At 47.0% G+C, this 18,025-nt stretch overlaps 1 protein-coding gene across 1 annotated transcript in view; it reads left to right on the forward strand.

Moving 5' to 3' along the window:
* Csmd2 (CUB and Sushi multiple domains 2) overlaps positions 1–18,025 on the forward strand; it is a 563,664-nt gene that overhangs the window by 117,078 nt on the left and 428,561 nt on the right. The window contains exon 3 of the mRNA XM_052177421.1: positions 7,194–7,306. Coding sequence (XP_052033381.1) covers positions 7,194–7,306 — 113 coding nt within the window. The remainder of the gene's footprint in view (positions 1–7,193; positions 7,307–18,025) is intronic.

An 18,025-nucleotide genomic window follows, 5' to 3' on the forward strand; every position in this document is an offset into this window, starting at 1 on the left:
GATTGTCAAAGACATGTGCACAAAATGAGCCCTGGCCATCTGGAAGTTCCCCATAGCCTTGGTTACTTTTCTCATTGTGGTAGATAAACACCACTAAATAGAAGAAACTCAGAGGAGGGAGGATTTGTCTGAATTCATGGTTTTAAAGGGTACAGTCCATCATGATGACAAAGGTACACAGGGTCTATAGCAGCGAGAGAGCATGGCTGAACTCCTCAGACCTTGATAGATCAGTAAGAAGCAAGAAGGACCAGAGGTGGGGCTTGGCTAAAACCTGCAAGGCTTGGTAGCCTGGGGTTACCATCTGGGCCTCATGTCCTGAAATGTCCAATAACCTCCGAAGGAAATGTATCAGCTAGAGACCAAGGTTCATATGCCAGTGGAGGACATTTCATATTGATTTGTAACAATGTGATACTGTGTGTCATTAAGAAATGAGTCTCACTATTTGTCTCTGAAGGAGAAGGCACTACCTAGACTGAATCTGAGACATGGAACCCACCAACATCATTTTGATAGATATGGATGAGGGGTCAGTGGTAGCTACTATGAACTGGGCTGGTCCAATAGGTAATGAGTCATAGGGGTAGGGTTGGGTGATCAGAGCCAGTTAGTGCCCGAGCCTCATTGGAAGTGAGGAGCCAGCAGAGATCTGCCACTGGCAAAAGCCGCCATCGAGAGTGAGGCAGAATTTGGTACACAAACAACTAATGTCTAAGTGAGTAGAGATCTGTGGCATTCGTTGGCTGTGGTTATGGGGTCAGTCCATCACCAGTGAGAGCCCAGATGGTGCTACGGGGGAGGGAGCTGCACGGCCTGACAACGTTTTACTGCAAGTTCGAGGTCCAATCCAGGGATGCTAATTTGAGGTTAGAGCCAATGGAAGTCTCAATTATATAGAAATACACCATGAACCATGTACATATTTTTCTTTTAGCTTTTAATTTTGAAATAATCACTGTGCTGGTTGGTATTAACTATAAACAGAACCTACAATCCACTGGGAAATGAGCCTCTGCAGACACTTGTGGGGATCATCTGTATTGGATTGCCTGAGGTGGGAAGACATGTCCACTGTGAGTGGCACCATTCCTTAGGCTGAATCAGAAGGAGACAGTGGCTTAGCATTCATCCATTGCTCTCTTCCTGATTATGGGTGTGATGTGACAAGCTGCTTCAAGCTCTATTATCTTGACTCCCTGCCATGGGGAACTCTGTTTTTTGAATTGTGAGCCAGAACAAATCCTTCTTCCTTAAGTTTCTCTTGTCACAGTATTTTACCTAAGCAACAGGAAAAGGCACAAACACAATGGCAGACTCTTAAGAACTTGCAAAAGTCTTAAAGTACAGAGAGCTCCTGATTACCTTTCACTCAGACTTCTCCAATGCTTGCATCTCGCATGACTGGAACCCAGTGAAAGCCAGGAGGCTGATGTTCCTGCCACAGATGTGTATACTTCTGCAGCAGGCGAGTGTAGGAATAGCTTACGCACCCCGGACCCTGTTGGTTTAAACTGCACACTCATTTCCAAGCAATCGACTTAGCAGCCTGGGATGCCACCTGCATTGAGCTGCACACACCCAGTCACCACACAATCAAGTCATTCTGTTAGTTCTTCATCAACCCCTAGTAAGCGCTGCTTTGTGGCCAAACATATCTTGAAACTAATGGGAGTGGGCCGACCCAGTCTAGACTGGTTTGGGGGTGCATGCACAGTAAGGGAAACTGTTCTCTGAGTGGATTTTCGGGATGCTCCCTGTTTGTCACCTCATAGCAAGGATATGATTAAACAGATGCATCATGGGAAATCCATACACAATGAACAGCTACTTATATTATCCAAGTTTACCAATCAAAACAGGAGCCCACCTATATCTCACTCCTAGCAACAAACCCTAGGCTCACAATATTCTCAACCGGTACCCAGGTCCTTGTAATTCTCATTCAGAGCCCGCCGCTCTCTTGCAGCCTGTCTGCTCTGTACCTCCACTTTGCTTCTGAGTCAACCCTCTTCCCACTTTGCTCTGCATTTGTACATTGTCAGTTCTTTCAGCAACATGCCAAGAACCTGGGAAGACTGGTCCAGACAGAGCCCACCAGTAATGCTTCTGTGTCATTTTTTTTATGACAACAGATTCTGTAACCTCCACATGCTACCAAGCCACAGCACCATTCCATCACACAAAAATTGCCCACTCCTTTCAGGGTCACCCCATTCTCCCCCTCCCCCACACCATCTCTAACCCACTCATCCATTTTTCCACCCCACTACTTTGGCCATTTAAAGAAGGCTGTCCAGAGCCCACACTTACACTGTACTTCTGTAATCTCAACACTTAGAGGGTAGAGGCCAGCAAATCATGAGTTCAAGGCCCCGTTTGGTTATATAGAGAGTGGGTACATGAGACCCAGACCCCATGAATTGGGATCACTGGGGAGGGGAGTGAGGGCAGGACCTGGGGATCAGAGCCTGTTAGAGGTCCTGTCCCACAAGTGAGTGCTGAAGAAAATGGAGTCTCATGTTCCACGGTCTTCTGAGGGTCACTTTCTTTTCTACTTAGCCTGATGCAATGGAGGTGTACCCACTGTGCTTCCCGTCTCAGATTCTCTTTCCCTTCTGTTGTGGGGGAGCATTCGGTGGGGTCGCGCTACAGTATGATTAACCAGGGCTCCATTACTGTAGGACATTAGGGCTGTTTCCAGAATTGACCCATTATGAACAATGTTCCTTTGTAGACATGCACACACAGGTTTTTGTGTGGATATAAGCTCATGTCTCCAAGGGCATTGTCCAGGGGTGCAATTGCTGCTGTGTTGTGTAATTAGTGTTTGGGAGAGTTTTCTTTTTAAGGAACTGCTGAGCTCTTTTCAGAGTTACTGTATGTTTTTATAGTTCCATCATCAGTGCTTCCACGCTGTCGCCAGTATCACATAAGCCATGGCCTCATCTTAGTTGTGTGAATACCTAGTGCTCACATCTCACTGGATTTTTAATTTTTATTTTGAGAATTTCATATGTGAATACTGTATTTACATCATTTCCACCTGACCCCTCTCTCTGCTCTAAGCCTTCATGTTCCCCCCACTCCCCTTCAAATTCATGACTGCTTGTTATTCAATTATACATATATGCATATGTATGTATTTATATACACATGTACAACTTGAGTCCACTTAGCGGTGCTCATATGTGCACGTGTTTAGAGCTGACCACATGGGATTGGATAACCTACCAGGATGCGCATCCCTGGAGAAAAACTGACTCTCCATCTCTTTGCAGGTGTTGACTGCCTCCAGCTCTTCATCTAGGAGTAAGACCCTGTGAAGTTTCCCTCTTGCACATTGACATGATGTTGTCTTATGTGGGTCTTTCTTAGGCAGTCATATCGCTGAGTTTTCATGGGTACAGCTTTCCGGTCTAGTGTAGAAGATACTGTTACATAGCAGGTGTCCCGCAATCTTACTGCCTATTCTTTGGAGAGTTGCCCTCTGCCACAGGTTAGGGCATCCTGGTGTAGAGTGTCAGTTGGGGGCTGGGCACCTGACAGCCATTTGTTATCTGCCTAGAGATGAGTTGCAGGTCTCTGTAACAGTCACCATCTGTGTGAGAGCTACACTTATCTGTGGGTATAAAAAAGCCATGTAGGAAATCAGCGTAGTAGGTTCTCTCACCCTGTGTTTTAATTTTGCATTTTCATAAATTGTTAAGGTATTTGTCATCTTTTCATACTTATTTGCCATCTGTGTGTCCTTATTGGTAAATGAATCTTCCTTTCTTTTACTGATTGTCTACTTTGGTTGCTCTGTCTTTACCTTGCTTTGAATCTTAGGGGAAAGCGTTCAGTCTTTCACTATTAAAGGACATTAACTGGGTGTGTTATAAATGGTTTTTACAAAGCTGAAAAAAGTTTCTATTTGTAGCTTCTGAAAGTATATGTGTATACATACATATGCATGTATATGGTGCACATACATATGTATATGTCTATATGTATATGTGCATATAGACATACATATGTAACAAACATGTCATAAATATAGATATTGAATTTATTCAAATGCTTTTTTTGTATCAGTAGATGCAATTTTTTTTTTTTGCTTTTGGCCTGTTAATATGATTGTGCTACTGATTTGTTTTCAAATACTGAAACAGCCTTGCCTTCTTAGAGTGACCCCCACTTCAGTCATGGTGTCTAATTACTCTTACTGTGGAGTTTACTTAGGATTTGGGGGCTGATGTGCATATGGGATGTTGTTGGTCTTTGGTTTTCTTTATTTATTCTATCTTTGCTATTATGATAATACTGGCCTTATTACAGGAGTATGGGAGGGTTTTTCCTCTTTAGATTTTTGGGAAGAGATTGTGCCTAATAGAATTGGTTCATTTGTTTTGATATAGTTAGAATTCTCTAATGAATCAAGTACTGGAAATTTCTTTTGAGAGATTTTCCTTTTAAAAGGGGCTTGTTTTATTTTTATTTAAATGTACATTTGTATCTGTGTGAGCGTATGCCATGCATGTGAGGGAGACTCTAGAGGTCAGAAGAGGGTGTTGAATCCTTTGGAGCTGAAATTACAAGCAGTCCTGAGTCTCCTGAGGTGGGTGCTAGAATCTTCTGGAAGGGCAATACAGCTTTCACCACTGAGCTGTCTCTCCAGCCCTCTCCCTTAGTGAGTTTTAAGGTTACCAGTTCAGTTTGCATAATCATTGTAAGGTTAATCGAATTGGCAAAGGTATGGAAATGTGTGTTCTTTAGGGAAGATCGATTGTTTTCCCTTAATTTGTGGAGAGTGTCTTCTGCAGTCAAGGCTCTTACTTTCTTTCATAACTGCAAGGCTGGATTTCCTTAACTCTTGCCAACTCTGTTTGCTAATCTAATAAATGAATTGTGAATTTCTAGGTTTGATTTTCATAGGGTTTTTTTTGTGTGTGTTTTAAAAGTGTGTGTGTGTGTGTGTACATGCATGTGAAATGTTTGAGAGTAGAGTTCCACATGTATGTGTCAACAGGTTTATATGGAGGGCAAGAGAGGGGTGTCATCCACTATTTACTCGTTAATTTCTTATGTGCTTATGAGGCATATGTGCTTGTGTGCACATGTGATGTGCACGCCCATGCGTTTGCATGTGGAGGCCAGAGGTTGATACCAGGTGCCTTTTATCACTAGCCATGATATCTCTTTAAATTAAAAAGTAATTACTATTATATCTCATGTGTGTGGGTGTTTAGCCTGCGTGCATATCTGTACCTCCAGCACAGAAGAGAGTGTCAAATTCCCTGACACTGGAGTTACAGACAATTGCTTGTGAGCCACCATGGGTATGTTGGGAATTGAACCTGAGTTCTCCCCAAGAGCACCCAATGTTCTTAACCACCGAGCCGCCTCTCCAGCTCCTTTCCCTTATTGTACAGATAGGGTCTCGTTGATCCTGGAACTCACTGATTGACTGGACTGGCTGGCCAGCAAACCCCCTAGATCCTCTCGCTTCTGCCTCCTAACACTGGAATTATAGATATATCTGGTTATGCCAGCTCTTACATGGTGCTGGGGATCTGCATCCAGGCCCTCAGACATGTAGCAAGCAGTTTACCCACTGACCCAGCTCCGAGCTCTTCCGCTCCTACATCTTTTTGAAACAAGATCTCTCAGTGACCCAGAGTTCGCCAAGTAGATTAGGATGGCTAACCAGTGAGCTCCAGGGCTTCATCTGTCTCTGCCTCCCCATTGCTGGGACTAGAAGCACATGCCAGCCCTGCCCAGCCCTTTGCCCTTTTCAACATGGCATCTGAAGACAGAGCTTGGGATGCTTGCTTTTGCATTGAAACCAGTGCTTTACCTCTCTAGCTATCTCTCCAGCCATGGTTTTTCCTATTTTGGTCATCCTTCAGGATCTGTGCGTCTGAGTCCTTGTCCTTGCCTTCTGGTTTGCAAGCACTCCTTTTAGCCATGTGTGGTTTGTGTGATCTCCCAGTTTATGTGTTCTCTTTATCCTCTTACCATTATTTTTGCACACACACACACACACACACACACACACACTTTTAATTTTCATGTAGTTCAACCAGTAGATCTTTAAGGCCTCTCGGGTCCCATGCAGTATCAGCATTTAGTCAGTTTTAAGAGATAGAAACCTAAGTAACACTAGCTTGAGACAAAACCAAAAGAAGAGAGAAGAGACACTTACTTATGTGAGTAGGCACTGAGGAGCGATGTCTCCAAGTGGCTGGAGCACAGGTCAGGCTCACAGCACTATGGTCAGACCTTTGTCTCCCGTCCCACTGTTCAGCTCTGTTTATACTTACGTGTTGGTATCATTTGCTCAGCTAAGATAAAAGAGTTCCCTCCTTTCAGACTCATGGCACATCAGAGCTCACACTTCATTGATTTAAGGTCCAAAACTTAAAGGTTTTTTGGAGTCTATGGCTTATACCAAATGAAGGACTTAGGGTGGCCCCACTAGGGTGATGTCAGCTCTGCCCTCCTCTCCACACCTTGGGGCAGTCTATGAAAATGAGAGATGGTGTACCATGATAGGTCCTCACATCCCCTTCAAAAGCACGGCCAGTGGCCTCATCTACTTCCACCTCTGCCTTAGTCAGGGTTTCTATTGCTGCAATGAAACACCATGACCAAAAAGCAAGTTGGGAAGGAAAGGGTTTATTTGGCTTATACCACCACGTTGCTGCTCACCACCAAAGTCAGGACAGGAACTCAAACAGGGCAGGAACCTGGAGGCAGGAGCTGATGCAGAGGCTATGGAGGGGTGCTGTTCACTGGTTTGCTCTGCTGGCTTACTCAACCTGCTTTTTTATAGAACCCAGGACCACCAGCCCGCTGCTCTTATCCTACCCCCACATCAATCACTAGTTAAGAAAATACTTTACAGTCAGATCTTATGGAGGCATTTCCTCAACAGTGGTTCCCTCCTTTCAGATGACTCTAAATTGTGTGTCAAGTTGACATAAGACCTGTCAGTACAACCTCCTAAAGGTTCTTCCACCTCCCAGTAATACCACCTCGAGGACCAAGGCTTCAACACACTGGCCATATTCAAACTCTGACACTGCTTGTATTTAGATCCTTTATTTAGAACAGTACCTGTTCAATTAGAAGATATTGAATGAATCCATAAGAGACATGTGCTTTCCCAATGATGTCATTCTTCTCATTCAACCCGCTTTGTCTTCCAGGCTCACCGGCTTCCAGCTACCAGCCACCATAGTCAGCGCGGCCAGCACCTTGTCCCTGAGCCTCATCAGCGACTATGCAGTCAGTGCCCAGGGCTTCCGTGCCAGCTATGAAGGTAGGTGCCTCCCATTGCAACTGCAGGTGTCCTGGGCTGCTGTCATAGCCACAGGCAGGTCTGGGTCCCATCTGACCAGGACCCTAGCTCTGCAGATCTGAGCCTGTGCCTGCCTAATGAGACCAGTTAAAAACCAGCAACTCAGTTACTGCCTCAGCCTCTCCCTCCCTTCCTGGGACTTGCGGATTGCAGAGCCCAGCTGCTCTAGTTTATCAAGAGGGACTGTGCATGTCTTCTCTGCCCTGTTAAACTGATTTTGGTATGTGTGTGGGTTTTGAACTCTGTTCTGTATTGGAGTTAGTTCTTTGAGGTGGCTCAGATTGGTTTTTGACAATATGAGAGATATAAATGGTGAGTAAGAGAAAATAAACACCAGAGAGTTCAACACAGCAACGGCAGAGACCAGATCATGTTATGGGGGGGGGATGGGGGGGAGAATCCATTTTTCCTTAACAGTGCCGATTAGAGCTTCTTGGCTTGATCTGTACAAATGATTTCCACTTCTCTTGGTCTGTTTAAAGACAGTGTCAGAATTCAAATTAACACTAATATCTTTAGATTATACACTATTATTATTATTAACTTTATTATGTTAGTTTAGAAGGTGGTTCTTGTACATCTCTGTCATTTCCTTGGGAAATTTACATCTCATTAATAGGTAATTAGGCTGCTCTTGGCTAAGACCTGCACTGCTATTTTGTGTCGCGATCATTAATAGGCGTATTTTAAGACTGTTAATGATAATTAATAACACTGATGACATAACACCCCAATAAAGCATGCCAATTACTCCAAAGCTCCTTCCCTCGCCTTTAAAAATGCAGAGTGTAAGAGGTGAGCTCCTGAATGAAGCTGTAGCAACATGGAAGTCAATCCTACCCTTGTCTGGGAGGCCAGGAGCACCCCAGCAGATTGGGTGACCCAGCTGGGGTGGGGATGGGGGTGCAGTTGATACAGTAACTGGATCCATTGAGGACTTCTTAGACGATCTTAGGACTACACACTCCTGCAATGCTTCCCAGCTGTCTTGCACATGCCTTTAACTGAGGGCCTCTCCTGCCCTGACTCCAGCCACCTTAACTGAGGGCTCCTGGTCTGGTCACCTCAACTAGGCCCCTAACCTTCACATTACCAGAGTGCTCTTGACAAAGACACGCCTGCCTTTCAACTGTGAGCTCCTGAGTTGCATGTTTAAAATCATGATGGGCTGCTACCAGGATCTTATCTGAGAGCTTGGCCATCTTGGCTGGATTTTTACCTGGCTCTGTACCCAAACAGCCTCTGTGCTTCAGGCTCCTTCCCGAGAGAAGCCTCTTTGAAAGCTTCTTTGTATTTCCTTCATTAATATATACTCCATGTACAAAGGAATGTGTCTCATAATGACATTTCATACACATGTATCATGTACTTGACCGTATTCATCTTCCAGTGTCTTCCCTTTTACTGCCTGTCTCTTTATGCCAAGAGCATCCCTGTGCACTTCCATTTTTTTATATCACATGTTTGCACATGTGTGTGTGAGCATGTGTGTGTGTGTGTGTGTGTAAAATCTAGATTCTACACATGAGAGAAAGTGAGATATTCATCCCCAGTCTGGGGTAATTTAACATCCTAATCCCTAGTTCCACCCATTTATGTGTGCATGGCATGTGTGTACATTGTACATATAACTATTTGGTACACAGGCATGTGTGTGCATGCACGTGGAGTCAAAGGCCAGCCTTGAGTGTTCTTCCTGAGGAGCCATGTACCCCTTCTTTTGAGTCCACTGGCACGTGGGACTTGCAGAATAAAATATAGGCTGGCTGGCCAGAATTCCCCAGAGAGCAATCTGTCTTGTCCTCTCCAGCTTTGGAATGAGAAGCATGCTCCCCATGCCTGGCTGTGTATAGAGGTGCTGATGTTGGTCTGGGACTCATTCAGGTCCTCACACTTGCACAGCATGGACTTACCAAGCCACCTTTCCAGTCAAACCATCTGATTCCATCCATATCATTAGTCTTTATGACCCAATAATCCCTCTTGCGGATGTATGCCACCTTTCTTTGTCAGGCGTGTGTTCTTGGGTATCCAGGCTGGTCCTACAGTTAGGATGCTGTGAGCAGTGCTGCATTCAACACAGATGTGCACGTGGCTCCGCAGCAGGCTGACTCGGCATCCTTTGGGCAAAGACTCACCGGGAATGCCATGGTGGGGTCGTATGGTAGCTGTGCGTTTAGCTCTTTAAGGACCGTCCATACTGAGCTTCACAGTGTTTACCTGAAGGCACTGCATCCCACACGCAGTGTCTGAGGGCTTACCTTCACCTCCATTCCCACCAGCCTAATGTCTAAGGTCCTGGTTATTGCTCCCTCCACAATGTGTGGCTTGGAGAGATTGCATTTGGGTCCTTGAGCTGGTGACACTAATGCTGTATTATATAGACCCTGAAAGTAACAACAGATACAGGGGTCCCGGTTCAGGCCCTATGTCCTCATGGTGTCCCTGTTTGTTACCCCTTCTCAATGTTTATCTGAGCCCAGACCCTTATAAGACTTTATGAAATGCCCGCACCACTGACCCTTGGCACACTCCTCTATCAAGGGAGCACCCTACACACGTGCATCAGGGAGGTCCCAGGTCCTTTTGCAATCATGCCATGATCCCCAGATTCTAGAGGCACACCCCTTCCAGCTTGGGGAGCCCCCACCATCAGGGCGCTCTCATGCTCCCCAGCATCATGCCTCCTGCTCCATTTCCAAATGGCACCAGGGCACTGTTCTCAGTGGCTCCTCTCACTATCCAAGCTGCTACCAAAGCGAGTCTGATCCTCCTGCACCCTCCTCCCTCCCCCCAGGGTGTGGGAAGCAGAGATAAGGAACTGAACTGTGGCTGGGATTTGAGAGGAAGGTGAAGGTAGGTGAAGTGTCAGCCACCACTTCAAGGCAGAGATCAAATGGAGCTGCTCCTCTTAGAGGGGAAGGGTGCTCCCTGTGTAATCGCCAGGGACAGGAGCGTGGGCAGAGTGTGTAGACCAGAGGGACGGGGATCAGCGTGTGTTAAGCACTGACTGTATGCCAGGCACTTTACATACATTTTCTCCTCTAATCTCCCAGGACAACTTTGCAGCCAGGCTTTGCTATCTTCATCTCACAGATGTAAGCAGCTAAGCCAAGGCAGGGTGGGCATGGGCGCGGGCGCGGCATAAGGGGACCTGATGGCCAAGGGTTTTAATGACACTCTTTTGTCACAAAAGTCTTACACTTTGAGTCCTGCAAAACTCTTGGAGTAAAGGAGAGGCAGGCTAAAGTCTGTTTCTCAGGTAAGAGGATTGGAGCTAAGGCAGAGGGACAGGAGGGCACAGGAAGGCTGCCATGGACTCGGTGTCCCTCCTGGATGACCTGAGCCAACCCACAGAGTCATCAAAGTTGCTCTCGAGGGCAGAGAGGGTCACCAGAAAAAAAAATAAAGTTGATACCACACACTGAAATAATTTTCAGTGTTGGTATATTTCAGGGTCTTTGTGGGATAGAGTTGAACTAAAAGCCTGTGTGTATTCATGTGTGTGCAGGTGTGCCCATGTGTAGGTACATTTGCATGTGGAAGCCAGAAGGCAACCTTGTGTGTTGTTCCTTTGGGAGCCATTCATCTTGTTTTATGAGGGGGTGTCTCTTACTGCCCTGGAGATCATCAACCCCGGTCCTTTCATGATCATACCATGATCCCCAGATTCTAGAGGAGCACACCTTCCAGCCGGGGGTGGGGGGGGTGGGGGGGGCCCACCATCAGGGTTCTCTTATGCTATCCAGCCTCTGGCCACCCAGATAGCTCCAGGGAACCACCGATCCACCATCTCTGCCTTCGCAGCCCTGGAATTAAAAGCATGCGCCACCACACTTGACTCTTTGTTTTAAACCAGGATTCTAGGGATTAAACTAAATTCACAAAGCAACTATTCTCCAACTGAGCCAGACTCCCCACTTCTAGGCCAAAAATATTTTATCCATCCATCTAAAATTCAAATTTTATTTAACAGTCTGTATTTTATTTTGCTTCATCCAGACCCTTCATTTCCAGCCCCATTGTGATCCCCAGAAATCCTCCTTCTGTCCTCCCTGATCCTCCTTCCTGCTCTGTGCCTGTCCTGCTCTGTCCACGCCCAGGTCCAGCACCCCTGGGTCATTCCAGCATCAACAGTACTTCCCATGCACGCACACACCAGGGATCTTCTATAGACTCTGTAATCTGGCTAATGAGGTTAGCCTGCTCATAAAAGGCAGCCCTCCTCCGTTCTTCCTAATGTCCATTAGAAAGGGAGCCACAAGGGTTTGCACACACCACTATTGTTAACCAGTCATCTCCTGCTCACATTTAGATGAAGAACGCCCATGTTTACCCATCTTAAGGCCTCATCTAATTATCTTCTTAAGATAAATTCTTGGAAGGCCAATTGCTCAGCCAAAGAGGCTGCAGGCTTCCCACTCTGATGCCCAGTTTCAGAGCCCTTGGAAAGGTTAGACCCACGCACACGTTTGCAGCAGGAGGCCTGTCCGGCTCAGGCCCACTTCCCCCTCACCCTGGCTACCCTGAGTGCTAGTGAGGTTTAAATCAGTTTCATTGATTCAAATGGGCGGAAAATGAAATCTCATTTGCGGTGACAATTTGCATCTCTTTGATGATAGGGAAGGTGGAACACCTGTCAGCACTTACTGGCCATTTGTGGATCATTTTCTAAATTGCCTGTCCCAGTTTTTGCTTACTTCTCCATTGGGGCTGTTAGTATGTTTCTTATCTCCTTTGCATATTAAGGATATTAATGTGGTGGCTTCCCTTTTGATGTGTAGCAGTTTTAATTTATATGTCACTAATTTAAAATTTTAATTAAAAAAACCCCAAACCTCTTTTTTATTTTTTTAAGTGATATCTATTTTGGGTACTGTGCTCAGAAAGACCTTTTCCATGCCAAGATCAGATAAATATTAATGGAAAAGTTCATCTTATTGTATGTGTATGCATAAGCATGTGCACACGTGTGCATGTGTGTGTACATTCATGTCTGCACATTCGTGTACATTCACACAAGTATGTAGGTGCACTTGTATACCCAAAGATTAACCCTGAATATTCTTCCTCAGGATCTGCTCTTCTTGGTCTTTGAGATAGAGTGTCTCACTAGCAGGAGCTAGTTTGGCTAGCCAGTGAACTCCAGGGGTCCTTCTGTTTCTGTATCACCAGTGCTGGGATTCCAAGCACACACTTAATATTCAGCTTTCTCCATGAGTTCTGGGGCTCAAACTCGGGTCTTTGTACTTGACCAACTGAGGCCACTTCCCAAGTCTTCATTCTGAACTTTTGTATTATTTTTCCTTTTTATTTCCAATTTCCCCAGAGATGAGTGACATTTGTCTTGGAGTCTGTGACTCCCTCCCTGCTTGACCGTGATGGTCTCTGTGCCAATCTCTGAAGTCTGGATCTTTCTCAGTGTGACCCAGAGCACCCTCACCCAGATGCCTCTGGCCTTGCTGCCCCCTAAATACCATTTCGTTCTCCCACCTCAGGACTCACATTTCCCAGCATTCTCCACGAGGCCCTCAAGGATAGCCGAGGTCATTTGTGTTTCTTCCAAGCTGACCACTGTGTATATGAGCACATCAGACTTGTCAGTGAGGTACATTCCTGCAATCCCTACACCCTGGGAGCTGAGGCAGGAAGATCTCCAAGTTTAAGGCTTGCCTAGATTACAGTGTGAATTCCAGCTCAGCCTGGACAACTTAGCAAATAGAAGAAGAAGAAGAAGAAGAAGAAGAAGAAGAAGAAGAAGAAGAAGAAGAAGAAGAAGAAGAAGAGGAGGAGGAGGAGGAGGAGGAGGAGGAGGAGGAGGAGGAGGAGGAGGAGGAGGAGGAGGAGGAGGAGGAGGAGGAGGAGGAGGAGGAGGAGGAGGAGGAGGAGGAAGAGCTCAGTTACTAGCAAATGTCTAGGAAGTGAAAAGGCCCTGGGGCTCAATCCCTAGTAGGGAGGAAGGAAAGGAAAGAAGAAAGGCAATTAGCCCCAAATCCCGGCTTCCTTATCATGGCTTCTTTGCATACACCCCCTGTAGACATTCTGACACTTGGTGAAGGCAAATCCCTCTGAGGACTGCAGCTGGGACAGTTAGATCTAGTCAACAGTGGAGAGCCCCCCCCCCCAAAGGCATTTCTGTTTAGTTCAGAGTAACTGGTCTTGGCTGCTCTCCATCCAGTGCAGGAGGAGTCCTGAAAACCCAGACCTGGGCTAGCCCATCTCTTACCTCCGTCTGGAAGCTGGGAGGATGAAGAACACTTAGGTTTTGTAAGCTGTCCGGCAACCACACAGGAAAGGTGACACCATGCATAGTTGAAGAGCTTGGGCTTACATTTTTAGATACCTGGCGTCCATGCCTACTGGCCCTTCACATGAACAATGTCTTCATTTCTGTGAATTACAGCCGTGTATGACTATTAGGAGAGGAGTGTTTATTTAAAAGTATCTTTGCATGTAGGTATGAATCTATGATGTGTGTGTGTGGTCGTGTGTGTTTGTGTACATGCATGTGCTCGTGTATGTGAGTGTAGGTGCATGGGTCAAGGTCAAAGGACAACCTCGGGTGTTGGGCCGCACTCTCCCCTTTGTTTGAGACAATGCCCTTTTGTCTGCTACATACGTCAGGCTGTGCAGCCTCCAGGGTCCATTGCTTTTCCTTCTGTCTTCACCTCTGTTCTCCTGTAGGAGACTGGAATAATAGCTACACACGGAGGCATCCATCCATTTTGTGGGTTCTGGGGATCTGATCGAGGGGCAGGCACTTTACCTGCTACGCCATCTCCCAAGCTTCACACAGAGCCTGTCTTAATCGATGATCTGGAGGGCCTCAAATTGCAAAATCTGCTAAGTATCAGACTGACGCTACGCATTGAAATTCCACACCCCATGTCGTCAGACAGGCCATTGTCAAAGCTCAGACTCTCCAAAAATACTGCATACAATTAATTATTTTCAGACTCTGATAAGGGTCCCTCCCCATGGCATCTTCTAGGTATATGGAAGTATTCCCAAACCTAAACAACAACCACAATTTGAAAACATTTTTTCATGCCAGATGTTTTAGATAAAGAACACTTATCTTTGTAGAGCTACCATGCTAATTAAGGAAAGGCAACAGTCACAGAAGACACGTGGCACAGGATCTGGCATCTTGTCAGGTCTCAGTCACTGTCAGCTCACTGACTAAGCCGCCCTCATCCTGACCTAACCTTGACTGACATTATCCAGGAGTCAGAAGAAATATGCCAACACCACAGAACCCAGTCCCACCCTTACCCTGGTTTCCAACTCCTGGATTTACATAAAACCCTTTCATCCAGCTGTTTTCATAAAGAAATCCCCAATCCAGCTGTGCTACTCTGAGAGCATGACTGTGTCTTCTCATGAGAAGAAGCAGAATGCTCTTTACATCCAGGGCCTATGGCCCCATCTGGAAGCTTGTTCACCAGCCCAGGATGCAGCCTGCTCCCTATTGCCTAGCACCCTGGAGCTAGTGAGGCCAAGGCCAGCACATGAGTGTCAATGGGGCATCATTTTACATTACTTGATGCTGGCTTTTGAGCCAAGGCTCTTACAGTAAGTATATCAGTCCCTAGAAGTTTAGAGCTGTAGAGAGACAGGCAGGCAAGCAAGTAGGCAGGCAGGCAGGCAGACAGACAGACACACACACACACACACACACATACGCCCCAGCACAACCTTTTCTCATATAATTAATCCATAAAGTTCACAGATGCTCTGTGTCTCCCATAATACCCTACTTCCATTGAAAATCTGAGCCCAGAGGGGCTGACAGCACATAGAACTTGTGGCAGATACTTTCGCATTAATTGAGCAACTACTATTTGCGACCCCAGGAATCTCATTTTCACAGCCACAGCGTGCAGTTCGCCCCTGGCCCCTCTGCATCCTCCCAAAGGGGATGGGGTAAGGATGGAGCACTGCTTCGCGGGGGTCCTAGCAGGGTGTGCTTCTGCTCCTGGGGGACGGGGGCAGGTCAGTTATGGCACTACTGCCTTTTGAAACAGCGCTGGACAGTTGGAGATGGTGGCCCTTTGAGAGCAAGCGCGGGGACAATGTGCACATTTGGGTCTCATGGAGACGGGGAAGTTGAAGGTGCCATGATAGTGCTACTGAACTCATGAGAAAGCTGGGGTGCAGAGCTAGAGCCCAGGACAGGAGAGCCCAAATCCCTCCATTTTACTTCCTTCTTGCAATTAGATAACCGATTTCCTTCCCCAGGGGCTCCGGTCTCTCAGACAATTTCCTGGTCCTGAAAGAGACTCCAGTTCTGGGGCATTATCTGGATATCTTGAAATTGGGCTAACGGAGGCCATTTGGTGCCGTATGGATATGCATTCTGAATATGCAATTTTACTCCATTCAGGTCACTCTGGACCAGAGCAGCAGGACACAGGCTCCTGCAGGGCAGAGGTGTCCACTTCCTCAGTACAGGGCGACCACTGTGCACGTTTAAAGCACCTGACTCCATTCCCCACCGCTCTGCCTTGAGAGCTGAAGCATTCCTTTTAATCAGAGCTTCAGATTAGCAAATTAATACACAAGAGATATGACCTTTGAGACAAATTGTGCGGCACCTCTCGGGTGTGGGGTGTGGGGTGTGGGGATGGTCTTCTTCGCTTGTTCTACGAGAGCCTGAGGTAGTTCTTTGTGTGCCATGCTGGCCCCCACTTAGTGTAGCTCTTGTAATAAGGTGGCAGCTCCGGCCCAGTCCTGGTCATCTCTGTCATTCTGTGAGGGGGTCAGAGGAGCCGGCACCGAGGGAGGGCACATAGGCTGATGGTGGCATTGTGTACCATGTGGGCCCCCTTCTCTCATCCATTCACTCAACAAGCCTCCCTGCCCCAGACAGCCTCCCAGAGGGCTTTGAAATACACAGATGCAGAAGCAGCTCCTCCCTTTGTGCAGGGCTGGGGAGCTGAAAAAAAAAAACTGGGGTGGGGTGAAAAACAGGAACCTCAGATTTAGCTAGATGGGGCTTACGGATTTCCCCCTTACCCTCAGGGAGACAGCTGAGTCTCTGATTCTTGTGCACAGCAAATTTGCAGAGCAGAAGTGTTAAAGCCAATCTCTGTGGGGTGTGAACTAGGGTTCCTAGTTGCTGTGTGAGTGGAGAGTCACCACTCAGTCAGTATTAGCTTTGTACCACGTGGAGAACCTGCACCCATATCTGACTCGTTCCAGAGATCCAGGTTCTGTTGACTCTGACCTGTCTCTGCTGTGTGTCCTCTGGCAGGACCCTGAACCTCTCAGATCCTCCCATGGAACGTGAGTGACCGTCCCTTCCTTCAGAGGGAGTATGACTATGACAAGCCGTGAGACACACTTAACCTGATGTTTGACCCATGGTAGTTTCCCCAAAGGAAACTATAGCAACAGGTTGTGGTGTGTTTTGTGAGTGGGGAAGAAATATCTTTTCCTTTGTCAAAAACCTTTGGTCAGCCTTGTGGTTCTTCAAAGACAAGGACTGTTGTGTCGTGTCACCTACTTTCTGTTGCCACTGCTATCATCACTCTGAGCACACAGCGGGGGCTCTGCAGCAGTAGCTAGCTCGGGGCCTCTCCTGACCTGGATCCTTGTGTGTCTGGGTAGCTTTGTACTCTCGTGTGCACTGGCCCCGTGAGTGCGTGGCTCAGTGGCTGGAGTACAAGCATAATCGTAAACTCCTCCTCCTCTCCACTGTTGAGCACACACACACACACACACACACACACGACTGCAGTGCTGAGCATAAATAGCCCAAGCAGACCTTGCTCTGAGCCTTACCTGACTGCCAGTCATAGCCTGGAGCCCTGGCCTCCCTCCTTCCCTCCCTTCCTCCTCCAGCCACTGGCAAGCCTTTGGCTAGAACAGACTGTCTCCCCACTTACTCTTCCGTCATGCCAAGTCCCCCTCTCCTGACTTCCCCCAACTCCTCTACTCTCTGCTTAATTCCAATCCAGGAGACTGCCTCTTTACCCAAGAACCCCCACCTCCACCCACCTATATGATGTCTTTGTTCCCCAAACCACATTCTTAGTTTTTGGGGTCCTGGCTCTTAGCTGTCTCCATTCCCAGGCCACCAATAGCCAGAAGCTTTGTAGAGCACCATGGTTGGAGCTCAGGGACTGGGGAGAGAAGTGACCACCACCTCTCCCTCCACCCCAGCTCCCAGTCACATGACCTTTAGCAACTCGTCTAGTCTCCTTTGACTCCCCTGTTACAGATGGACCATGACCAGAGTAAGTCCACTCCATAGGCTTCTTGGCCGCCAGGTGTTCCTCACAGAGGCTATCACAGAATAAACGCTGCAAGAACAAATGTGTGTACCCATCCAGGGGTCTGGCGTTTAGCACATGGCAGCTTCTCAGGAAACGTGAGTCCTCATGTGGATAAGTTTATACGCAGGGCAGCTGAGGAGACAGAGCCAGCAAGTCAAGACACAGGAAAGCCGTAAGACCCCTTAGTTATCAAAGACATACAGGTTACAACAGCCACAGGACTGGGCCCTTGCTCAGTCAGTAGAGTGCTTGCCTAGCATGTGATGAACACCAAATTTCATCCCCAGCACCCCCAAATTGGGGGGAACCTCAAGGAGCATCGTGTCCCTGTAAAACTACATTGACCCCCAAACTTTTGAGAGTTGGTACAATACTGGGACAGCTGCATAAAAAGGGGGAA

Source organism: Apodemus sylvaticus, chromosome 3, assembly GCF_947179515.1.
Source record: "Apodemus sylvaticus chromosome 3, mApoSyl1.1, whole genome shotgun sequence".
Lineage (NCBI taxonomy): Eukaryota > Metazoa > Chordata > Mammalia > Rodentia > Muridae > Apodemus > Apodemus sylvaticus.